The sequence below is a fragment of the Gymnodraco acuticeps genome, unplaced genomic scaffold (assembly GCF_902827175.1).
Source record: "Gymnodraco acuticeps unplaced genomic scaffold, fGymAcu1.1, whole genome shotgun sequence".
NCBI lineage: Eukaryota > Metazoa > Chordata > Actinopteri > Perciformes > Bathydraconidae > Gymnodraco > Gymnodraco acuticeps.
The window spans coordinates 3,940,767-3,966,517 of record NW_022990023.1 but is presented as its reverse complement, the minus strand read 5'-3'; the positions used below and the strand labels follow the sequence as shown (position 1 = coordinate 3,966,517).

The following is a 25,751-nucleotide window of genomic DNA, read 5'->3' as shown; positions in this document are numbered from 1 at the left end:
CTGATTGTTTCAATAACATATTTTAAAATCCCTCTACATTAGCTAACCAGAGGCAGAGGGAACAACATTAAATGGAATATTATTTGTATGGATTAGAACAAGGATGCCTACTACCTACTACTGCCCCTAACCTTCGACACTGACTCGGGTTTCTTCGTTTTTTCCCGTTAACTCCTCCTCCCGTCCCGCCTTCGAGGTTGTCAGGGGCAACTGGAAGAGACGCTTCTGCTCACACAGGAGGCTACACAACAACACCAAGTGACAGACGGTCTGTTTAAGTTGTTTTGAGATTAAACAACTACATCGACTGTTACCTGAAGCGAACGGCAGTAAGGTTGGTCTTCTGATAATTTAACAAATCGTTGAATTTCATTCTATAATAGCGAGGGCTGGACAGGAGTGCTAACTTTGGCTAGCTAAGCTAATGTTAGCAGCTGAAGCTAACTTACTCATTAGTCACATAACGCTAGTAAATGAAAATAATCCATAGCTAAATGTGTACGGCGTTATTTATCTATTCCAATTGCTGTTTTAGTCCTAGTTCAGTCCAATTACCGCTACATATGAAGTGGAATTATAATGAAGGTAACGTTACTTTTAAGAGATAACTAGTAATTACCCAGATTTACAACACGAATTAGCCAGTCAGCTAAGCAGCTTGAAAATCGACATTAAGCCACAAAACAGATAAAAATATGTGAAATCAAAGAATGCACCATGAATAACAACCATGTATAATATTGTGGGAGTTACCTGGCTTCTCCTTGTTTCTTCTCTCTTATCCAGGGAGGAGCATAAGGGACATGGCGGTGTATTTTGACCACCGTATCGATGCCCCTGAAGGCAGTGAAGTGCCCTCTCAGTTGACATGGCACTCGTCCCTTTCTGTTCTGGCTGTTGCCTCGAGCAGCTCCACCAATGGAGGCAATGTAGACCTCTACCTGCAGCAGGTAAACACTTTGCAGATTACCACTTTGATTACCATTTGATATGAGTCCCTGTGTGTGAATATGATCAATTACAGCATACTTGACAACGTTCGACATACTTCATCCTTGCAGGGAGAGTTTGTGGAGAGATGCCATTTAGAACGTCTTCACCCGCCCACAGTGATGCACTGGCATCCCACAAAGCCTCTGCTGGCACTAGGCTGGGAGAATGGAGAGGTGGTGCTGCTGACACACCCCTCTGGAGATCAAACTGTCCTTCCAAGCACACACGCAGCCTGCATCACACTGCTGGAGTGGAGCAGCTCCGGCAGCCGCTTAGTAACTGGTGATGAGGTGAGTGTATTGCAGTGAATATGCTGGTAGGCCTGATTCGCATGCATTATAAACATGCATTTTGTGCACAGATGCCATTTGAATTGATTTAAACTTTACATTCCTTCTTTTAAAACCACTTAACTTAAGTGTGATTATTATTATTAAACAGACTGGAGCGCTTGCTCTATGGAAGGTAGATGCTAGAGGGAGACTTCAAGGAAACCATCTTGTGAAGCATGAATACAAGAAACCTATCACTTGCTGCATCTTCAGACCGGCTTCACCTGGGGAGTAAGTCAACTGGATTCAAAGCTCAAAGTTGGTTATTCTTCTTGGCGGGGAGATAATATTGAAAACATTGTCATATCAATATGCCCTCTCGATCTGAATGATGTGTTGCTGACTGTGGGTCCTAACTCATGTTACAGCGATGTGGCAATGCTGGCCCGGGCGTCAGTGAGTGGAGATGAGAGGGCTCTGGACAAGTTCAGCTGGAAGGGAGCTCCTCTCAAGATGGGCCCACAGGAGGGGCTCGCATTTTACGTCAGCACTGCAGATGGTAAGAGATTTGTGCAGCATCATAATGGTAATGCTTAAATAATTAAGTACAATATCTATTGGTGATAATCAACGTTTTTAAATGGCCTTTCTCAACCTCCTTAAGGGTGTGTCATGCCATGTTCTTTGTAGCACTGTGCTCCATTTTTGAGGAGTTAAAAATGTTTGGGGGGAATACTTCTTAACATTATTGACTAAAAGAACATCTAAGGAGATTCCAGATGGCTTTTCAATATACGTTTTCATGTTAAACCATACTAAGATCATTTGCTGTTAACAACATATCAAGCCCTGTTTAGAAGGATTTAGATGAATTTAAATTATGAAAAGTAATGCATCACAGAATACTGTTATTGATCTACAAAGCTGTCAGTTCATTAAAACAGATAATACTGTTTGGGCTACAAATATGTTACTTTGTTCATCTTTAACCCTGTGTCCCTTGTGTATAGGTAAAGTCCACAGTGTGGATGAGAACTGTAAAACAAGCACACTTCTCAGTGTCGATGGTTCAATCAAGAAACTGCTCTTCCTGGAGAAACGAGAGGTGCTCGCTGTGATCACAGAGACCATGATGCTGTCACAGTACACGCTTGGGCCTGAGGGAGGGGCCCAGGAATTTATGAAGGTATACAAACATCACCAAATATGTAATTTAGTTTTATCTTCAGGTCAGTTTAGTTTGTTAACGTGTTTTTTTTCCTGACAGGTGAAGTTGAGCAGCAAGAGCGGGCAGAATGTGGATATTGGCTGGACAGAAAACGGTCTCCTCATCACAGCAACAGGAGAACAGGTTATCAGGTCAGTGAACAAATATGGTTTGTACACACACACACACACACACACACACACACACACACACACACACACACACACACACACACACACACACACACACACACACACACACACACACACACACACACACACACACACACACACACACACACACACACACACACACACACACACACACACACACACACACACACACACTTTAAATGTCTTCTTTAAACTTGAATAACTGTCTTTTCTTTAGGCTGTGGGACCTGGACGGAGACGACAACTATGTTTTGACTCTCGACGAGACTCTGGGGTTTGAGAGAGGAGAGATGATCAACTGTGTTTCATACTGTACAGGAAAAGGTAACTGCTAAATATATATGGTGACACACATAATCAGTCCCCGGCCCTTGATTAACAAAATGTTCCAACTGGTTTGTGTATTTGTATCTAACCTCATTGTATTTGTATATCTTCAGAAATCTTAGCAGCTGGTACTAGCCATGGACGCATAGCCATGTGGAAGATGGTGCTGCAGCCCGCTGGAAGAGGTGACACCAAGGCCTTGTGGAAGCTACAGACACCTACAGAAATAGAAGGAAATGTCCTTCAGCTTCAGGTACTGTGTGGACCAGCATTTTTACACATTGTAATAAATGGAAAGTTTTGTACAATTCGGTAATATGCTGAAAAAGTTCATTCAGACCTTCTATTTCAGTGGGGCTCGAACCTGAATCTGCTGGCGGCCAACAATTCGACGACAGTGCTGATCCTGTGTGAGCATGTGATGTCTGCACACTTCAGCCAGCAGGTGGCAGCGGTGCAGCTCACCCCGACGCAGCTCAACATCACTCAGTTCAGCTCAGGAGGGCACCTCCCTCTGCAGTCTGACATGCACATCAAGGGAGTCTGTGTGACTAAGGTGTGTGGAAAGAAAGTGCAGAATTGAATCATCTGTACTTTAAAAGGTGTTAATTATATTGTGGTAACTTGATGTGTGTTGTCATACCAACAGGATACAGTAACAGTATGGAGTGGCAAGCAGGTGACTGTGTATGAGCTTTCAGGAACAGCTCTTCGCAATACAGGTACAACCCTTAAGCAAAAGGCCCCCGAACAGACCAAATAACATTCTATACATTTGACATTTTAGAAATTCAGCTGCTGCCTTTATTTAAACCTTGTGGTTTTCTTTAAACTTTCTTTCTTCGCCTATCTTTTTTCCCAGGATCGTTTCCTTGTGACTCCCCTGTCGTAGCTACACATGGTGAGAACCTCTACACTGTGGAACCAAACAGAGTCCAGATTCGAACACCACAGGTCTGTTGTCTCAACTTATAAAGAAAATAAATAGAATAGAATGTATGAGCTTATACACACAGCGAGTGGTATCTATCTATCTATCTATCTATCTATCTATCTATCTATCTATCTATCTATCTATCTATCTATCTATCTATCTATCTATCTATCACTAGATGTAATCATTTGTTGGATTACTTTCTCCTCTCTTTTCTTTAGGGCACCGTGAAGCAACTGCTGACCTTCTCCAAGGCAGAGGGCAACCCCGTGCTGCTCAGTGTGTGTCAGTCTTACCTGGTGGTGGGCACAGACACTGCACACATTAGAGTATTTGACCTCTCTCGAAGGTATGATGTTAATGTGGATTATGGTTACCTTCAATTGAAAAATAAAAGCATCTTAACTTCTGTATTGCAAAAGTCTCTTTGTCGATATTTTCTATATTCCAAGTTACTTTTTGTCCAACAACAGCAGTTTTCTGTATGTCTTTACAGAGATGCCAAAGCTCAAAGCAGTGCTAAGAACCTGGCTGACCAAATATCCAATCTGGGGGCCCTGAGGTCGGTCAAATGTAACGCCAGCGGCAGCCAAGTCAGCATCCTAATCTCTCAGGTGAATATGTACTTCATACAATAGTCACCCTCTCATTTAAATGTACTTCCAAGAGCTGAAAATGTAAGTATCTTAAGATTTCATATGAATATTTCTCCTAACTTGAGCTGTTGTTACTCTTCCTCTCAGCTAAACGGGCGACCGGATCACAAAGTGTACTTTTATGACGTTGAGATGGACACTGTGACACACTTTGACTTCTTCGTTGGCCGACCATCCAGCGGTTTATTACAGACAGAAGAGAGTGAAAGGTAGCTGACGTTGAAATCTATGGACTGTATTTCTGCCTGTGTGGAATGTTCTAATGCCTCATAATGAACGTATATGCTGTGTTGCAGGCAGCAGTTTCAGGGGACGGAGCTCAGCGGCCGCTGCCCTGTGTCTCACTTCTGGGATGAGAGTGAACCTCGACTCTTTGTTTGTGAGACAGTGCCGATCAGCTCTGAGTCTTCGTCAACTAGTTTCCTGGATTCGGTAAAGACTGCTCCTAACCTTGGTTGTGTTTGAAATCGTGCACTAAAATACTGCATACTAAATTCTCTGCATGAACTGTGTCGTGGCTTCCTTCCTTATTTTCTTCCACGCCAACAGACATTTCTAACTCGCTTTCTTTCCTTTATATTTGTGTCAATCACAGTTGATGAGTTGCTTGGCTTCCGATGGTGGGATGATATTGTGCAATGGGTTTGCTCAAAATAAAATAACAAACTTTTTACACATGTAACAAAGAAAACAGGCCTTTACAATAGTCAAAACAAATCAAACAAAAGAGGCAAAACTCAAATAAACTAATAAACAACGTTCTTTCTTGCTTTCTTTTAAACGGTAGTTGAACGGTTAAAAACTGCCTCGACGGGGTCTTTCTACCCAGAAATGTCTCTTTAGAGGAGGCGCCGTGGGAATTGTAGTCTTTTATACTGTGTTGACTACAGACGTCACCATAGAGGCGAAGTCCCTCCCTTTCCGGTGACAACCATGGGACCTTATTTCGGAAAAATTATGTATTGAAGTCAATGGGGAGAGAAAACGTATCTCTCGATTACACATATGATGTTTGTCCATCTTAAAAAATAATTTCCATGTAAAAAAAGTCACAGTTTGTCGTAAAACTGAAATAGACTACAAATCCCAGAATCCCGGTCCCGCATGCTGGCTCTTATGGAACCGACTCACTCCCCTTGTGTGTATGTACTGCTCTCAACACGCCCAGACTTGTAGTGATTTTCACCTCTTTTAATACTTTCCGCCTCATTCTGAAAGAAAGAAGTGAAATGGGCCAACGTGACGGCCATCTTGGTGTTGGTGCGAGACGGGAGATGTAGTTCATGGAGCGGTTTCACACAAAAAAAGCGTTACTTCACAGTTTTACCACACATTTAAAAAATGTAAGATTGACAAACATCCTATGTGTAATTCGTGGCAAAATTTGAAAATCGAAAGATAATCTTTCTCTCTCCATTGACTTCAATACATACTTTTTCCGAAATAAGGTCCCATGGAGCTCCCCCGGAAAGGGAGGGACTTCGCCTCTCTATTTGGTGGCCTTTTTTATAAAAACAAAATACTGGCTCTGAAAAACTGCACACTGCCTACTGAACTAATTGAAATCAAAGTGAATTTAAAGTTGTTAGAATGATTCTTTTCAGTTAATTCTTCTTTCTGCTCAGATGGACGTGTCGGTGGTGACGCTCTTCTGCACGCAGGAGCACGGGATCCTCCTGCAGGACTGCTACCCCAAACCCTCCGGCCTGCAGGCGCTCCTCGCTCTGGATGTGCCTTATTATTATTTCAGCTGCAAGGTGAGGACGCAGTGTTCTGCCTCTTCAGTGGGGGGTCTTTCTCATACTGAAAAATGTACAGCAAGTGTTTTCAATATGTTTTCCCTAACACATTTCTTGTGTCTTTGTTTGCATCATCACTTTTTCTTATGTTATACTGTGTGTGTGTTTGGTCTTACACACCCCCAGCTATTATTTCGGAGGGGGGGTGTCTTTTTACCAGAAGTAAGTGTCTGTCCCCCACAGTCCGTTCAGAAGCTTCAGTGTTCCTGACTCCCAGCAGCTGTGGTTGTGTATGCCTTCTGCTGCAGTTTACCAGCATTCTCTCAGCAGCACAAGTCCCTGAAGTATCTAGATGTCATTCAGCCGAGTCCAGTTCCCTCCACCTTGTGAATAGATTTGTTCTGTGATGCTTCGTTGTTGTCTGGTTGCCTCTGCTTCTTATCCGTTACCCCTTTAAAGCGTTTTACCTTTTTAGTGGGCCTCATTCACCAATATATTAAATGTGTTTTTGAGAAAGGTCTAAGAAGATTCCAGGTCTGATTCCTGACAGTCCTGAGTGGAAATGCACAGTTAGCAGTTTGCAGGTGGACCTGGGTCTGGGTGTTTTGTTAATGCAGATTTGTTGAGAGTTCTGCTGGCAGCATATGCTCTCTTTATTATTATTTTATTATTTATTATTTATATACATCTTTATTATTGGATTCTAGTGCTTTTTTAATTTAATATAATTACTTCTGCTTTTTATAGAAAAGTCTTGTTTTTTGTTGTAGAGCTATCATGTCCAGTGACTCCAAATCAATGCAGCATTGTATAACTACCCTAAACAAGTAAGACACACCTCTTTAATTTAAAGTCAATTTAGGTCTATTTTAAACGAATATTTTAATCAGAAAATCTGTAGTTTTTTTTAATTAAAAACCCTTGATTTTCTTTCAATAGCGTCCATTTTATGTGACCGTATGACTCCAAATCAATGCAAAGTTTTATTATTTCATCATACGTGTAGGACACATCTCTTTTTTAAAAGGTTTTTGTAGTTTGTGAAAAAACGTAAGAGTTTCTTTATTGAAAATGCTATTATAATTTCAATAGCATCCATGCAATATAACCTGGACAAGTAGGACACACTTTTCTTTGTTGAGTTTTACTCCACTTTTCATTTGATATGATTTATTATGAATAATCAGCAGTTTGGCATTTCACCCAGTGACTCCAAGCAAATCCCAAATAAGAAAGCATTGGTGTTAGTCACCACCCGAGTGGGTTTCCAGAAGACTTTTGTTCTTAAAACCGTTTGGTGAATGAGGCAACTTGATTGTACCCCATGCTGCATTCATTAACTAGCTGTGATTCACATGTTGATCATATATTTCCCTTACTGGTCTGCCCCTCGTCAGCACGGTGAGAAGGACCCAGGGTCTGCAGAGATTTCAGCCACAGCACCAGCTCCTCCACAGAAGAGCCAGCTCCCCACCATGGTGTCCAGACGAGCTCTCAGAGACTTTGTGGGCCTGGAGAACTGCGAGAAGGCGACCCGCGACGCCATGCTCAACTTCAGCTTCTTCCTGACCATCGGAGACATGGACGAAGCCTTCAAGTCCATAAAGCTCATCAAGAGGTAAGGCATTCACACCATCATTACAAGAGTCAGCTCACAGAGAGGAGACGTGCACGATGGCATGCCTCTGTTCGATCGCTGCTAACACTTCTCCCAGCATTCCTCTCCACAGAAGCTCAAGTTCAGGGGCTAAATAAAGGCCACGGGGATAGCATTGTTGCTACGGCCTTCACTATTTTCACAATGCTCCACAATGGTTTGCAGTAGGAGAGCTCTAGCTAATTGCTTGAATTGTTGCCTCTTGCTTTTCCTCACCCCTTATTTCATTCAGCACCTATGTCTTTGGAGGTGGACATGGAGGAAAACGTACAAATGAGGGTCATTGTGGTTAAAAATAAGTAAATACGGAGCCGAGGGAGAGGGTAAGATTGCGAGAAAAACGGATACGTCGTGCTACCTATTTTTCTTTAAAGTTTTTTTTATCCTTACGTAATATTAACAAAACTGGCACTTCACAGGTGAATTAAAATAAATGGTAACCAATTGTTTATGTATTTGGAAAACGTGGACCATTTAAAATACTGTAAAAGCAAAATCCAGTATCAAATACATATATAAAGAGATATCAAATATATAAAATGCGTTTGTCTTTGGGTGTATCGTACCATGATGCAACTATCACATCAGATCCACCAAAGCATCACTTTTATTTGTGCATGTAGGGTAATTACATATGATTTAAAACACAGGACATGATTAAGGACTTTTTCTGTGTCTGTGCTTGGGGAAGGAACTCTTCAATGTGTATGTTTCTGTTGGTGTGCGGAGGGGATGTACTTTTCTAAACACACACACACACACACACACACACACACACACACACACACACACACACACACACACACACACACACACGTTTGGTACAAAAGGAGTGCCCTTTCCATTCTCGCAAACATTGTATCAGGTCACTAAAAGGATGTGCGCGTCTTGTCCTGTATGTGTGTGTGTGTGTGCGTGCGTGAGTTTTGTGTGTGTTGGGGTAACGTTTACGGGATTCCAGCAGAGATCTGATATCATCTCTAGCAGAATACGTGATTCAGGACACTCGGTCTAAATGTTGCTGTAGCGTTCCTTTCGCACTTCGCATTAAAACAAACAAATAGGAACATAGCATATCCCGCTCGCCGGATATTCAAAAGAGTTTAATAGGCATGATGACAGCTTTACTAAGTTCCTCATTGATGGCTATTTTTACTGCTGCTTTTTTTCGACATTGTGTTTGATTCCCGCATATCTCCACCCACAGGAATATGCATTTCCTGCTAAAGTAACCTGTACCTTCTGGGACTTGTCTCTGTGATCTTTGAACAGATACAGGTTCTAATATGGAGAGCATATTTAATCTGGCGCAGCCTCATCCCTGGATGTCCTGAATGAAGTAGAAAAGCTATGACAATTCTCCTCATCCAAAGCAAATATTTACAGTATGAGAGTCCCTTTGCCTCCCACAGCAGATACAGGTTGGAATGTCTTTATTCCGTCCAGACTGAGCTGCTTCCTCTCATTCATGTTGTCCTTGACTCTAGCTGACATGCTGCAGGGTTATCAGCCCACAATGAGTGCAAGCCTTCTCTTACTGTCTTTTTGACACTGCTTCGGCTATTTAAAAGCAAAACTCCCCCCTTTCTGCCTTAGGGAAGTGTTCAGGGGTGAAGCTCAGACTGATGGATGATGTTATTCATCATAAGCCGCTGTACATGTGAACCCCATGCTCTCACTGTATGCCATTTATCAAAGGGAAGAATGTCATTCACAACATTTCTTTTTGGTTGTTAGTCCTTCGTTCTTCGATTAAAGGGGCCCTATTATGCTTTCTGGGGGCTTCCCTTTCCTGTAGGGTGTTGTATCGGTTGTTGTTAATGTAAATGATCTGCTATGGCTAAAATCACTGTTATCTCCAACACACTCCCCCCCCCTGCCTGAAACGCCTCCATTAGACTCCTATGTTTGCTTATATAACATAGTGACATCACTATGTAACACTTGCGCTTCTATTGGCTAGCGCTCCAGCACATTGAACTTTATGGGCTAAGGGGCGGGAGATCTCTAAGCGGGTGACCAATCACAACAGAGCCGGCCAGCTAACCAATCAGAGCAGACTGTGCTCTGGTTTCAGACAGAGGGTGAAAAGAAGTGCTGCAGCACAGGCAGTGTGAGAGAAATAAAGCGCTTTTTGAACATTAAAGTAGGGCTGCTCAATTAATCGTATTTTAATCGCAATTACGATGTTGGCTTGCAACGATTACGAAAACAACGTAATCAAAATAAAACGATTTTTTTTTAAAATTATTATTATAATTATTATAATTTTTTTAAATTTTTTTTTTTATTGGTTTTTCAGTTGAATTATACTTAAAGTTCAGGGTAATCAACTGTTAAAAACATGCTGTTCACATTTTTTTCAAGTAAATGGATAATCGTTTTTAATAATCGTGATATCAATTATTGACCCAAATAATCGAGATTATGATTTTTGCCATAATCGAGCAGCCCTACATTAAAGCATGGAGACATGTCACAGTAGAGGCACTAAATACTAATGTGAACCTGAGCATGAGCATCATAGGGCCCCTTTAAACTATTCCCGCTTCCTGAAGCAAACAATAGAATTTCAATTTAAAATGATACACCTAACACAATATACCGTATGTAAGTTAGTATGTGAACCTAAATCTAAAAAAGATCATACATCTTAGTCTCTTACTGAAGTTTAAAGTTATACAAAAGCAAGACATATCTGTCATTTTATAATGTCAAACAATTGAAGTTCTGTGTTGTCCATTTGTCAGGTGTGGTGTTGGACACCTTAACAGCAGCAACAACAACAAAAACAACAACCACTGCCTTTGAATATTGGCAATACATTTATTCCATTTATATAATATTTACCTTATTTAAGTGTGCCCCTATGTTTGGGTTATTTTCAAAATAGTTATTTTCAAAATATAATATACTCACAATAATAATAATACTAGTAATGACAACACTATTTCATTATACAGCTATATTATATTAATTTAATTACACAATATGTACCACAAGCAAGCAGAGTTTCGTATGGAAATGAAAATTGTATTTGAATCCTTTCGTCATTTCGAAATGCATTGCCCAAACATACCATTAATAACATTAATAAAAGTACTGCTATAACAATCCAATTTAAATACATTAATTGGCAGGTCATATATTTATTTATTTAACGTTGTATTTATTTATTTGATGTGTTAATGACATTAAGGAAGAGTGTGTTCATTGGATTAAAATATCACCTCTCATTGGCTGTTTTTAAATGGTGTAGACTCTTCTGGCTTTTACCTTGTTACTTAACTTACTTGCAACATATATAATTAATAGTAAAATAAGTCTAAAATGGATGAAAGCAATTATGAGGTATTCTGTTATTGCATTTCGAATATATTTCATACTTTCCAATTAATAAGTATGCTTGAAGCCATTTAAGTGCACATATAACACAACAGGTCAAGTTCCAGCTTGATCTTTTCATAAGCAGGATGTTTCATATAACACAGTCCTTATCCAAATTCCATATTTAGCTGCAAATGAGCTCACCCAAGTAAGAATAAATGAAACAACAGACCGTTTTGAATATGCCTAGCAGTTTTAGGGCAATCATTTGGGTTATATCTATGAATTTTGTGCACCAAGCAGCAAAAAAGTCGGATAGTAATGAAATATAGAGCTTAAAATGTGCAGGTAAAAGTTAGTCCAGCTGTTGCCGAATCACAGGAAAGTCCTTTTCTCTTGAGAGTGACATTGGAGTCTCCTAGCTGTAGTGAAACGGTGTAGTCTATATCCTCTTATTTTTTCAACAAGGCGACTCCACGTAGTCATTGTCTAGGCGCGGGTGGAAAGGTGAGGCCAGTGAGCGACTGATGATTATAACTCGAGGAGCGAGGCAGTCATCGCGGCGATGTAAAATGTTCCAGATGAGCATGGCCGCAGCCAACGTGGCCAGCAGGCAAGCGGCTATGTCCAGGTAGCAGGAGTACGACAGGTGTGTGTACGGCCCGATCCTATAGAAGGTCACGAGTCCAATCACCAGCACAAAACCTGTTCAGGAGCACAAAGGGGGAAGAATGAAGTCAGTGGAATAGCAGTGGTTGTAAGACAAATAAATAAAAGAAACATTTGTAAAGTTGGATTACAGTTAAATATATTTTCTGAATGATGTGACTGCATGTGTGGCTAAAAACTGGTCACAGAAAAGAAAATTGGTCCTGTAAAAGGTCAACATAGATTTGCGATTCCTATCCTAACTTTTGGCAAATCTTGGGTTACTTTTTAGCCAATCACAACAACACATTCACTCAGACAGAGCAAGGAGAAGACCTGAATCATATTTCCTTTCAAAACTATGCAAATATGTATATTTACATTTCTAGTTGTATACGTCTCCTATATTCTGAAAATCGCACTTTTTAATGTACTAGTTGATTTTGACAGAGTTTGGCTTCAATAACATTTCTTTCAGACTAGTAATAAGAAAACATCCTAGATACACATTACGTGTCTTTCTTACTTCCTCTTGTATGTGTGGCTATGGATTTCACCTAGTTTCACTTAAAGTAAGCATGAAATAAAGCTTAATTTCCATATTAAGAAATACAATTTCATAAAACAAACAGTCTTAATATCTGTAATAAACTAGAGAAGTCTCATGTTGATAACTGAATATTTTCTTTAAAACCCCATAGTGTATCTTCTTAAAGGTACAGTCACTCTTTGAGAAACTCCACATGTTCATGAAGAGATTTCCATCCCTTAACCTTGTATTCTCGGTTCAGCGGGAGCTCTGTGTGAGGTCTTTGAATGTAGAAACCTGCTTCCTCCTAGGAACAACTTCTGAGATGTGGAGATCAAAGTTCTGAGTCGCGTAAAAATATCAGAGCGTGAATATATGAGCGGAAAAGCCTTTGAGACGTTTTATCTCCTGATTTCTTTAATAACAGCGACTCACGCCATGAGGAACTCCTGTTTGCATGCGAAGGTAAAAAGCCTTTAATTCCATGCTGTTCCTTTGATCTATACTTTGTTTATCGGCAGTGTGATCTCAAGTGGAAAGCCATTCACTGTCTCCACAACTTTCCTCATTCTTTAGAGATGTGTATGAAAAGCCCACAATGACCAATGCTTCAGTATTCCTTGGATGTGTTCTGGAGCCATTAAATAGTCCAACAGTGAATACATGTCTCGCCCCATACACAGAGATATAAATACAGGGACTAAAAATAATCCCTGGAAATGTGGATGTTGGTCCTTAAGGATATGAATCAGTCAGTTTCCTGAATCAGTCAATAGGAACCATGGGGGGAATTTATTTGTATTTCTTTCTCTACCTCTAACGTGAGCGGACTGTCATTGTTTTAAATGCGGATGTGAATAATTGTGTCTGTGTATCATTGCGTGTCTACTGCCGGGCGTACGCAAATGTTTGCTCCATCTATTCATGTTTAACCAGTCTGGCTCCTTATCCCAGAACATGAATAATCTCCTGTCCAGGTTCCAGGCAGCCTGGGCTGTGTGAAACTCTTTTTTGGCACCGACTTATCTCCCAAACTTCCTTCCCCTTCTTCCCCTTTCCATCCTTCCTTCCTTCCCTCTTCTCCACACCCTAAGCTTGGAGGTTGATATATTCGCTGGAAATTTGACATGATCTGTCACAGTCTTATCTTAAAGCCTGGTCTTGGAAATTCATTTATTGGTTTGTTTTCCTTCCTGATAGTAGGTGTAATTATTTAAAAGGTACAACATTGATTGAGTGAATAACCTGCCTGCATGACTTGCTTAAACTATCACTCCATTGTTAGCAAGAATCTCCTGAGCCACATATTTATGGGAAATTAAACCCCCACAGTTGGAATTCCTTAAAAACCAAGAGTAACGCTAATGTGCCAAATGACCTGCAGTGTTGACTTTTGACATGTTAGAGCTTCGGCCATTCAGAAAACACATTCCAGAGCCGCCTCCCGGGCTCAAACAACCAATATTGAGCTTTCAGCCGAGACCTGCCAAATACGATATCACTGAATAATAATTTGTTCTTAATTGATTTTCCTGGCTAAATAAAAGTTCTGCTAATACTACTACTAATGGAATTGGATATTGTTGTTCCACAGCCTGCTTGTAATAGCTGAGCATTTTGGCACGTCTGAAAATGAAAACATTCCTCAGAAAGGGAGTGATGGGTAAAAATATCTCCATTCAGTCGGAGCTGAAGCCCATTCACTGACTCTGTGGGGGAGTCCAAATTAGGAAGAGGGAATGGATTAGCGATTGGTGTCCTTGAATAAATGTAGTGAAGGAAAGCCCTTATCAATGTATTTTGAAGCCTTCACTTTTCAAAATATTCCTTTATTTTTTAAGACAACTAATTGCCTGTTAGTCTGAGCAACAGTCCAAAACCCCAAACTATTCAGTCTATACTTTCAGGCAAATACAAAGAAAGGCTATGGGACAAAGGAAACCGCAGAGTTGAGAAGCTAGCTTTGGTATTAGCCATGCTGCTGTTGTCTAATGGCAATGCCAGTCTGATGGTTGACCTCTTCAAATGAAGAAGTCTCCTTTGATTTCTGTAGTCGTTGGTCTTATTTGTTAAAACTGAATCACTTATTGCCAAGAAATAATAAACACATCACATAAAGTGGTGCTTTTGGCATTCTCTGTGGAAAAGCTCGGCTTTACAGATCAGTCAAGATTATTTGAAGGTGCCTTTTTTCCAGAGAGAATTACTATTTGTAGACGTCAGGGAAATAGGTGTGGTACTGTTTATTAACGTTTAGATTTGTCACGAATGCGAACATGTGTGATCTTATGATGAGGTCATGATTCTGGCCGTATGATCGAAAGAGACATTAATGTCCACCACCCATGTTGGTGTTAATGATTTATGTTTATTTTTGCCATTGTCTGTGTTAAGGATGCTTTGGTGAGATGAGTTCCTGGTAACTGATGTTTGGCTGGTGCTGTTGTCTAAAATTGGAAAATACTGTAATGTTGGGTGGGTCTCAATCCTCTGCCAAGGTCTTCAGATAAAAGCCCTCCTCCCTGAGACAATGTCCGCCGAAGACGCTCACGATGGAGAGGAGATTCTTTATGCGTTGCTGCTTTTGGACATTTAGTAAACAGAGACAAAAAAGCGTATCTACACAGAGACAATTCCCACCCTGCTGTTGGACAATTCTCTACCAACACACACACACACACACACACACACACACACACACACACACACACACACACACACACACACACACACACACACACACACACACACACACACACACACACACACACACACACACACACACACACACACACACACACACACACACACACACAGAATCCCTCCTGCCAGTGCGCACACAAACACACAGTCCTTGTCGAAACTGTCTTTCCCGTGCATTCCCCCTCCCCTCTTTTTCCTTCTCCAGCTCGGGGGTTTGCATAACAGGTAGTCACAGACATTTCCTCGTCCTGAGCAGGGATATCCTGGCGCCCGACAGTCGCTCCCCGGCTCGCTGCAGCTCTGGCCCATGGACTCTGGACTAGGACTAAATTTAGACCCCGAGTAAACCCCTTCATGCCGCTCTGCCACAATGATACCAACCGGCTGAGGGTCCGCTGAACACAAAACAACACACTTCCTCAGCACGAGCTCTGGTACAGCCAGCTCTTTGTGTGGCACAGTGGGAAGGATGGTGGAAGGGGGGGGGGGGTTGTTACCATGACTGCGCTAAGTTATGTCCCCTATGTACTAATGAATCACCAGGATGGCCATAGTTTTGTTTTATAGTTCCTCTTATCTTCCTCTTTCTTATTTTAGCTGGTCTGTTGATTCCTTTGCCAAAGAGGTTTGTTGACGGGTTTTGGATTTGTAGGTTTGTTTTCCTATTGGTCAGCAGGATTATGGGAAATCTCATGGCACAATGTTCATGACACTTGGTGGAAGTGTGTAGCATGGGCCAATGAAGGACCCATTACATTTCGGAGTGGATCTGGTCCACTGGGCCGATACACTGATTATTTTTGGAAGATAGCGTATGACCTTGTTGGAGGTCCGCAATCTCTGGTATTTGGTTAGTTAATGATGCAGTCATTTTATATTAAGTTGAAGTTTGTCACATTTTACCCACATTATCTACATTTTCCCATGGAGTTTGACTTTCACCTCACAAAAAAATGTGTTCTAGCCCCAATATTACATTATTTTGTACTAATTTTGCTCAATAGGAGAAAGGTTCCTTCCTTTTTGCTTGACTTTTAAACAGTGTCTTCCTGTAGTACAGTAGTATCTACCAGAGAACATGTGACCTTTGCCCTTCGTCATCTAGATAAATGATGTTCATTGCTTGTAGGACAGAAGAATACTTTTGCATTTAGATCAGAAAAGTGGCTTCTCTGCTTGTCTTTCTGCTACGTAAAGAAGGTGTAGTAACGCTGGTACTCACTGGCTAGCTGGAACAGTGCAGCAATGGCCTCCTCCCACCACTGGGATTCCTGTGTGATGAAGGGCAGCTCCATCAGGCCCAGGAGGAAGATCAGCTGACCGACAGTCAGGGCCACCGTCGCCATCAGGTTGCATGCTCGCATCATGTCAAACTGCACTTGAGGGACAAAAAGAAAGGCTGTGTCATTTACTTTGCACTGTGATCTAAATGCATGGATCGGATTATGCAAGACAAAGACAAGAGGTCTTGATTTTTGCATTTGAATGTGACTTCACAATGTTATCATGAATGGTGAGGCCTTTCTTTGGCTGACGTTAGGCAGTGCTGCCCATTGTGCCCAGAAAATGCCTTCCTAGACTTTATTTCCTTGAATGAAATTTTCTCAATGGAGCGAAATTTAGTAACACCAACTCTGGCTGAAAACTCAAACATATAGGGTTTGTATTCAAAGCATTTCAGGAAATTTCCAAAACCAAATGATCCAATTGGCTTTCAAAAAAATCGACATACTTAGAATTGTTGGCTTGTTGCCATCTGTTTCTGTTTACAGTAATACATCAGACTGACATGACTTAAAGCAAAGCACTTAGGATTCATGGATGTTGTACATGACAAGTTGATCTGTTGTATAATTTATTTCTCACAGTGAAACAAAAATCACTTCTGCTAATACATGTAGGACGGAAAAAAATCTAGTTGTGCATTTTTGCCATTTAGACCTTTCTCATCTTGGATATACCAATCAACGAGTCAACCATGATAAGAAAGAGATTAGTTTGCAGGCGTATCTAGCACTGTTATGCTGAACTTTAAATCAAAACTATCTTGCAAACTTACATTTGACCGTGCTGCGGGACTCCTGGTAGCCTGAGTAGTCGGAGCCCCATCCCAGGCCTTCGCACTGCCTCCGCTGGCTTCTCCTGGCGGCAGGCTGCAGATCCTCGCGGCCCCTCTCCCCTCCGGTCGGGCACATCCTCCAGAGTCCCACACTGCGCTTGCGTCCGTCCTCCAGGGCCTGCAGCACCCAGCTGGGGGTGAAGGCTGCCACATTATTTAGCACCAGGGATAGCAGGGCTACCGCCACGGCTGCCGCCACCAGCCTCTGAACGGCCATGCGCCGCCTGACGCCCGCCACCTCTCCCCCTCCCTCGAGTCCCTCCTGATCCTCCGCGCTGTCCTGCCCGCTTTCTTGCCTCTCCTCTGGGGCAGAAGCACCAGCAGTCCTCTCCTCCTCCTCCTCCTCCTCCGCCACCACCTCCTCCTCCTGCTCCAGCTGTCAGCGAGTGTTGTCCCAGCTCACACAATCGGCAAGAGTCTTGTCTTGAGGCTTAGCTAAAGAACATCTCCATTCATCCTCATTCAGGAGTTGGTTGCCATCGCAGCAGATCCTCAGCCCTCCTCCTCAGAAAGCACTGCGGGTACGCGGGGGTTAATCCAACTGTCACCTAGGTCCATTCCCGTGGCTCCGACTGGCTGCAGCTTGACTCTTGGATCTCGTTGCTCCTTTTCCTTCTTCAGTGTGATTCCTATTGCATTGGTTGGTCTTCTGTGTGTGCAGCTGGCTTCTCTGTAGGCAGTAGATATGGTTTTCCCTTCAGCAACTTCACTTTTCCTTCAGAAGAGTACAGATGTAAAAAGCAGTTTGGAGCCGACTTGTCAGTTGCTTTACTGAGACATACCAAGACTGTCTCTCCACTAGAAGAGCCCCCACTGCCTGACTTGAACCAGAAGTCCTTAAAGCCACCTCCTTCTACTGTTTTCTGTCTTTCTTTCTCTCCCCTCACTCACTAGTTCTCTGCAAATCCTTGAGGTCACGGTTGAAATGTGGGGGAGTTGCCGTTCGTCATAGTCCGAGACATCAGTCTGCAACCATAGCAAGCTTTAAACAGGCAGCTCCCTCCTGCATGATCACTTTAAATGTGTGTGTGTGTATCAGCGTGTTTGTGTGAGAGAATGTCCAAAAGACCCCCTCTTAGACGTCACTGTTGTGTATTCTTTTGTCTGGAGCCCAGGGGGCGTTCGCTAAAGTCCTCTCTCTCGTGTGCAACAAACACATTGGCCGCCACACTCAGCCAGCAACAGGATGTGTTTCCTGAGAGGAAAAGAGGATGGGAAGAGAGGCCAAATGTAGACCTGTTCCTTCTCTTGTCTTTCCTTTTCTGGCTCTCTAGATCTTGCCGCCCAGTGTGCAGCTAACTCTGTTTTTCTCAGCATTTTAAACTATCTCACGCTTTATTTTCAGGCTTGGTTTTTTGTGACCATATAGAGTAAAACTTTGGCTAGCAGTCGCTGCTCTTGCTTTCTTTTTGTCCACTTGGCCTCCATTCCCCCCCCGCTTATAGCAGGGCCCCTAAAGATTTGGGGTATTTCCTGTTGCCTGACTTTAATAAACAGCCCACATCTGTATCAGCTAAAGCTATGAGGAGGGAGGTGGACGCAAATAGAGACCAGATGGCTGTGGAATCTGACATTTGGAATTGAAGCCAGAGAAAAGGCGGCCGATTTACGTCAGCAAGACAAAAGGAAATAAAGGAAAGACAGACATAGAAAAGTACACCTCTCGCTTTGTGTTAAAATCCTGCACACATGTTAGTATCTCCATATTTGTGTGCAAAAGGTATTTGGTGATCCTTTCTTATAATCGTGAAAGATGTTGAAATAATACTACAGTAATGGGTCTACAAGTACATTTTTGGACAGCTTTGTCACCATTTCTCCTTGCATACTAAGGGTTTGGTTCTTAAAATATAAAAATAAACTGTAAATATGCGTATCTGTCAAATAACACAATGCCACTCTAGGTCTACACATTGCGCTTACATTCGAGCCATTTCTCTTTTCCCTGTAGTGAAGCGGTATGGGAAAACATGGCGCGGATGTGTGTGAAAACCCGCCGGCTGGATGTGGCACGCGTGTGTCTTGGGAATATGGGAAATGCCAGGGCAGCAAAAGCACTGAGAGAGGTGGAGACGGAGCCTGAGCCAGAAGCACAAGTGGCTATGTTAGCCATTCAGCTCGGCATGCTGGTAAGATGTCCAAGTATTCATGTGTAAATGTACAAAGACACAAACATATTCTCTGTGCCCTATTTATGGAGTACCTTAAAGACAATGCAGATTTTTGGCTGTAGAATCTTTTTTCATTTTACTTTACAGCTTTTGTAGCTTCAAAATGTGACATGAAATGTTTATTTAGTGACATATTCTTCTTTCTTTTATTCAGCCATTCTTTCTTCTGTCATTTAACATCAGACAAACACAACATACATTCAAAAACAGATAAGCAGGACGATGCAATAAAGATATACAAGATAATAAAAGTGGAGAGACAATCCTTTTACTTCAAATCTTACTTTTCTATTCTTCATAAATAACCCCAACATATAATGCCACATCCTTTAGCTCACGTCCTCTTTTTAGGCCTAAGCAGGGCACCACACAGACTAAGGGACTTTCCGCACCAAAAGCATTTATCTTTCCGTCGTCTCTTCCTGTGCTCCAATAGGAAGATGCCGAAAAGTTGTTCAAGTGCTGTCAGCGCTATGACCTGCTGAACAACTTCTACCAGGCTTCTGGCCAATGGAAGCTGGCTTTGGAAACAGCAGAGAGCCACGATCGCATCCATCTGCGCACCACCTACTACAACCATGCCAAATACCTGGAGTCTATAGGCAATAAGACGCTGGCCCTCACATAGTAAGACACAATCTGATGGGGTTTTGTGTCAGAGATACAGTATACAAAAATGGTCAAATGTACAATGGAAACATAGTGTGACTGCCAACTTTCCGGCAGTGGCTCAGTCAGTAGGGGCTTGGACTGTGAGCCGTAGGGTCGCCGGTTCAAGTCCCCGACCAGACCTAAAATATGGAGTGTGGACTGCTACTTGGAGAGGTCCCAGTTCACCTCCTGCCCTGCCATGGTGCCCTTGAGCAAGGCACCGGACACCCCCCTTCCCCCTCTCACTCCCATTGCTCCCCGGGCGCTGTGCAATAGCTGCCCACTGCTCCTAGTGCTAGACTCCTGGTACTAGGATGGGTTAAAAGCAGAGAACACATTTCACTGTGTGTGCTGTGTGCTCTGCATGTGAGACCATTAAGAGGGTTTCATCCTCCCAATTCTATCTATTCTAACCTTTTTGTTACAGTTATGAGAAATCAGACACACACAGGGTCGAAGTTCCCAGAATGCTCCAGGATGACACATCGTCTCTAGATATCTATGTTAACAAAATGAAAGACAAGTAAGTCCAGAGCTTCTCTTGATAGACACAAATGTTGATCTGAACATTATGTCACGTGATTTTCATACTATATGCACACACTAATCATGTTTTCTCTTCAGGAACATCTATAAGTGGTGGGCTCAGTACCTGGAGAGCCAGTCAGACATGGACTCAGCGCTGCGTTTCTATGACAGAGCTCAGGATTACCTCTCTCTGGTTCGAGTCCACTGCTACATGGGCAACATTCAGAAGGTGACATAAGTTTCTATAACATTTGTAATATTTTATTAAATCAAATAATTACATTTAACTTATTTTTGGAATTGCACACAACAAACTTTGCTTTCAAATATAGATGCTCTTTATTTTGTAATTTAAGTGTGATTATTTGGTCTTGATCCAAAGGTATGTATTGCAGTAGGAAACACAGTAATTGTATTGACATAGTAAGCAGCACTTTTAGTTTATTTGCTCCATAATTAAAATACATAAAAATGGGTAAAAAAATAACACGTGCATGAGAGAAAAAACAAATATTTACTCATGGAAACAAATATTTTTTTACAAACTAAACGCAAATGACAACAAATATATAATAACACAGAACACACAAACTGAAGCATCGAGCCATGAGATTCAACATGAAATAAGCAATTGCTTTACTGTTGTTGTGAAAAGCTTTTCACTTTCATGTTCAGTCAATTTCATAACTGTGGACCCTTTAATTTCATATCATTTCATAATTTTCGAAAGTATTTATTTGTTACACCAGGCATCTGAGATAGCCAATGACACAGGGGACAGGGCAGCGTCCTATCACCTGGCCAGACACTACGAGGGCCATGAAGACATCAAACAGGCCGTCCACTTCTACACACGAGCCCAGGCCTACAACAACGCCATCCGACTTTGTAAGGTAAAGCTCTCCACTGCGCAGATTTCTCCACATTTATCTTGATGTTTACTGGCAGCAATGCTGTTTATTCTCTATTTCTTAAGCATGTTTTTTTCATTCATTGATCTTGTTGTGTTTTCTGTCTTACTCTTGGTTGGTTGTTGACGTGTGTGTATCGTGTGTACACAGGAGAACGGTCTGGATGACCAGCTGATGAATTTGGCTCTGCTCAGTAACGCGGAGGACATGATGGAGGCGGCCTGTTACTACGAGGAGAAAGAAACCCACATGGACCGAGCCGTCGCACTCTACCACAAGGTCCCTCATACATTTATTTAATTTCTGAATGACAGAGGTTACGTTCAGGTTGATGCATTCTAAATCATTCCACCAGGGGGCAGTAACAAGGCATATATTTTTCATGTGATGGGTCCATTTTGAGTTAGGGATATTTTACTTTAAGACTAATGGAAACAAATATAAACCAAATAACATTTAGCCACTTAATTCACTACAATATTTCTTATTTTGTCAGCATATTTCTCCCAAATTCCCTAAAAGTTAGTAAAACATAATGCCAAATTTGCATATTTAAACATACAATTTCAGAAAACTTGTAATGCAAAATATAATTGACTTATTGTAAGTAATTGACTTAGGAGGATTTCTATTGGTTAAAGATGTTTACTTTATTCACACGTAGTGTCCTACAAAAGTGTGGTATTTCACAATACATATATTTAAATACTATTTTAATTAGTTTTTCCACTTTCTAACAGTAGAATGTTTTTTTGTAATTTCTCCACTGCAGGCTGGTTATGTTTCTAAAGCTCTGGAGCTGGCCTTTGCCACCCAGCAGTTCTCTGCCCTCCAGCTGATCGCTGAGGATCTGAACGAGTACTCCGACCCCGCCCTCCTGGCACGCTGCTCCGACTTCTTCATCACGCACTCCCAGTATGAGAAGGCTGTGGAGTTACTGGTAGCAGCAAAGAAGGTGTTTGTTACACATGATCTTTTACACATGGAAATATCATTTTATATGTGTGTGCTCATATGTGTCTTTTCCTTTGTGTGTGACCAAAGTACCATCAAGCCCTGGAGCTGTGTGTGACCCAGAGCCTGACCATCACAGAGGAGCTGGCAGAGAGGATGACGGTCACCGACTCAAAGGATTTATCTGAAGAGGCTCGAAAGGAGCTGCTGGAGAGGATAGCGGACTGCTGCATGCGCCAGGGGAATTACCACCTGGCCACCAAGAAATACACACAGGCGGGAAACAAGCTCAAGGTAACACTGTGGTGTGAAGGAAACACTATAGGGATTCTCTGCACGCTTACAACGTGTTTGTATCTTGGCAAGAGGAATACTTTGATCTGTTCTGTCAACCTAATGTAGCATAATCAAAATGTGCATAACATGCGATTTAAAGGGATAGTTTAGATGATGTGGGGTTGTGTGAGGAACTTTTAATCACAGTAGATGGCAGTCGACACGTCCCCAGTTTTGTGAAGCAGACAATAGTTATGGTTCAGGATCAAAGCAACGTAATGCTGTTTAAGTGGATATTAGCAAATTGTGTTTTAGCCTTAGTAAGGCCCACGCTAGAAAATCTATATCAGTACATCAACTTCTGTGTTCTGCGAGGTAAACATATTGTTGTTGTCTGACTGCAAGATTAAGCAGTGAATTCAAAACATCCAAACCTTTCTCTTTAACATATGAAATATTTGTACCTATATTATGTTTGATTGTATTTTTTCCAAACAGGCGATGAGGGCACTTCTCAAATCGGGCGACACGGAGAAAATTATATTCTTCGCCAATGTTTGTCGTCAGAAGGAGCTTTTCATCATGGCCGCCAACTACCTCCAGTCTCTGGACTGGCGGAAAAATCCGGAGATCTTGAAGACAATCATTGGTTTCTACACTAAAGGCAGGGCACCGGACCTGCTGGCTGGCTTCTATGAAGCCTGTGCTCAGGTAGAGCTAAACCTCATAAGAACATCCGTCCATGTTATGTTAATTGGTACTTTCCTGGTAACAAATTGACATTAAGCATTTTTAAGCTGCTCAATTCAAGTTAGCATTCTTAAATAACAAGCATGTTCTACAGGTAAAACGTTGCCTTTGATAAACAGTAGGTTATACAATTCTACAGATGAGATACTGTGATAGATGTTCTTAGTTGCCACTTTAATTGAGAATGCTCAAGGAAAATGACAAGCTTTCAAAAAGTGTATATATAATATATTTGCTGCAGTTATATTTTTGTTGAAATGATTGACTGGAAAATAGACTAGTGTTTGTTTGTTAGTGGTGTTTTTATTTTTTTACAATAATTTATTATAAGAGCTTTAAGTATAGTCAGATGAAAAATACATACAATTGTAAGGTTGCTTTGAGGCAAATTATATTCATTTGAAATAGAAATGAAACAAGTTTCCTCTTTTTGATCATCATCAAGGTTGAGATTGATGATTACCAGAACTATGAAAAGGCTCTAGATGCTCTGACTGAGGCCTTCAAGTGCGTCTCAAAAGCAAAAGACCCTTCAGCGGGACAACAGGAAGTGAGACTGGCTGACCTGCAGCACAGAATCACACTCATCAAGAAGTTTGTCCACGCACGAATGTAAGAACACAACTCATACTTGTTCTCTTTTGTATACAAGTTATTTGTGTTGATCTTAATCTGAGTTTTGTCCTTTGTCTGCAGGTTGTATGTGGAGGATCCTGGTGAGGCGGTGCAGTTGTGTGAAGCGCTGCTGGAGGAGCCGGAGTTGGACCCTGCTGTCAGGATTGGAGATGCATATGGTTTCTTGGTGGAGCACCACTGTCAGCAAGGCAACTTCCAAATGGTAACTTTTTTTTCTAGCTTTTTTATTCGGTGAAATGACATGTTGGTTAAAGAAAATATCAGCAACCTGTCATAGGAAATGCTACCTTTTTTAGATGAATGGTTCTAAAAACTCCTAAAATAAACAGTCAGCTCTTTATCCTCTTTCCATGTTTCTTCTCCAGGCCTACCGTAAGCTGGAGGAGCTCCAGAGGCTGTTGCCCTCTCAGAACGTCAGGTACTACGTCAGCCCGGCCAGCCTGGAGTCCCTGCAGAAAGAGATGGGTGTACTCATGGACCGTGGCGACAACAGACCCATTGCAAAGGAGGACGATGAAGTGGAGGAGGACTTAAATGTATCTTAAATAGGTCTCATTGATCATTTTCTATTTTGTAAAACAATATAATATATTTATTTTCATATTTTTGGATTCTTTATTCATGTGTATGAAGAATCTGCATGTTCAAATGCATGAATATGCAAGAGTCTCAGACCGGGAACAACTGTGCAGTTTGGACGCTACACCTAGAGCACATGAGATTATTAAAAACACTTCCACACTCATTACGAGAGCTGACCTGAGAGAATGTCTTCTACCTCAAAAAAAAAATGCTTTGACCTGCAATACAGTGTGACTGAAAATCCCTAGTGTGACTGAGGACAAGTTGAAGGCATCAACACTAGAGACTATAATTGTAAAGCTTTGATTTATTTATGCTCATGTTAAAATAGATAGAACAAGATATACCAAATTCTACAGAATGTTCACTATTCAAAATGTTTAACACAAGTAATCCAGCCTGTTATCTGTGAAAATCCAGTCGGCTTTCAATTCAATCCTGGAATCCTTAATTTTAGAGCTGCAGAATTAAAAAAAAAAACAGGTTATACCTTTGAGCTTAATTACTTGATTTTATATCTAAGTTTTGCATTGAATGTGTGATTTTCTATCCTGGTTCTGATCATGTGGTTTTCATGCATTTGGTAAAAATGTTTTTTTGTTAAATCAATGCATTAATTGAAAGTATTCTCTCAGTGGCATATCTCTGTAAAGCATTTTTCAGCTATTTTTGATAACTTGTAACAAATTCTACTTAGCACATGTGAACCCAATTTGTTAACATTACAATGCATTGTTCTGTTACTTTAATAAAAATACTTTTTAAGAATGAATTTGCCCAGTTTGGCTTGGAAGGTTTTATAGCTGTAGAGGTATTTATATAATGTCCCTCCCCTGGTTGTTGAACCTCGAGCACCTGCATGAAAAACCAATGCATAGACCTCTGAACCACCAATGTGTTTTTAAAACAACGTACGCCCAACTATAGGTCTTGCTGTGATGTGATTTTGAGTGAATTTGTACCTTTATGCACACAACGAGCACACAGGTATTGAAGACAGAGCATGAC

At 41.5% G+C, this 25,751-nt stretch overlaps 2 protein-coding genes across 2 annotated transcripts; one reads left to right on the top strand and one right to left on the bottom strand.

Moving 5' to 3' along the window:
• The first annotated feature begins 201 nt into the window (after positions 1-201).
• Positions 202-25,515, top strand: ift140 (intraflagellar transport 140 homolog (Chlamydomonas)). Its single transcript, XM_034214720.1, has 30 exons — positions 202-334; positions 787-950; positions 1,062-1,283; positions 1,435-1,556; positions 1,694-1,824; positions 2,276-2,451; positions 2,533-2,624; positions 2,863-2,969; positions 3,086-3,225; positions 3,325-3,528; positions 3,622-3,694; positions 3,835-3,926; positions 4,128-4,255; positions 4,403-4,520; positions 4,650-4,771; positions 4,859-4,994; positions 6,188-6,319; positions 7,699-7,919; positions 19,236-19,413; positions 19,892-20,082; positions 20,534-20,629; positions 20,731-20,863; positions 21,384-21,527; positions 21,696-21,824; positions 22,318-22,500; positions 22,590-22,793; positions 23,274-23,486; positions 23,971-24,137; positions 24,222-24,363; positions 24,527-25,515. Exons 2-30 carry the CDS (start codon positions 804-806, stop codon positions 24,704-24,706), a joined length of 4,323 nt encoding a protein of 1,440 aa, XP_034070611.1. The 5' UTR covers positions 202-334; positions 787-803; the 3' UTR covers positions 24,707-25,515.
• On the bottom strand, positions 10,914-18,368 carry tmem204 (transmembrane protein 204). The gene is made up of 3 exons (XM_034214794.1): positions 17,225-18,368; positions 16,388-16,543; positions 10,914-11,990 (listed from the first exon to the last, which is right to left on the bottom strand). Exons 1-3 carry the CDS (start codon positions 17,499-17,501, stop codon positions 11,746-11,748), a joined length of 678 nt encoding a protein of 225 aa, XP_034070685.1. The 5' UTR covers positions 17,502-18,368; the 3' UTR covers positions 10,914-11,745.
• Positions 25,516-25,751: the final 236 nt, after the last annotated feature.

What these genes read in the sequence shown, in the direction of transcription:
- ift140 (XM_034214720.1), top strand. Translation starts at nt 804, where the DNA reads ATGGCGGTGTATTTTGACCACCGTATCGATGCCCCTGAAGGCAGTGAA. An exon ending in ACAGGAGAACAGGTTATCAG is followed by an intron (nt 2,625 to 2,862) that starts GTCAGTGAACAA and finishes TCTTTTCTTTAG; the next exon opens with GCTGTGGGACCTGGACGGAG. An exon ending in GTTAACAAAATGAAAGACAA is followed by an intron (nt 20,630 to 20,730) that starts GTAAGTCCAGAG and finishes TTTTCTCTTCAG; the next exon opens with GAACATCTATAAGTGGTGGG.
- tmem204 (XM_034214794.1), bottom strand. Translation starts at nt 17,501, where the DNA reads ATGGCCGTTCAGAGGCTGGTGGCGGCAGCCGTGGCGGTAGCCCTGCTA. An exon ending in GTCCCGCAGCACGGTCAAAT is followed by an intron (nt 16,544 to 17,224) that starts GTAAGTTTGCAA and finishes TTGTCCCTCAAG; the next exon opens with TGCAGTTTGACATGATGCGA. An exon ending in TGCACTGTTCCAGCTAGCCA is followed by an intron (nt 11,991 to 16,387) that starts GTGAGTACCAGC and finishes GCTCCTGAACAG; the next exon opens with GTTTTGTGCTGGTGATTGGA.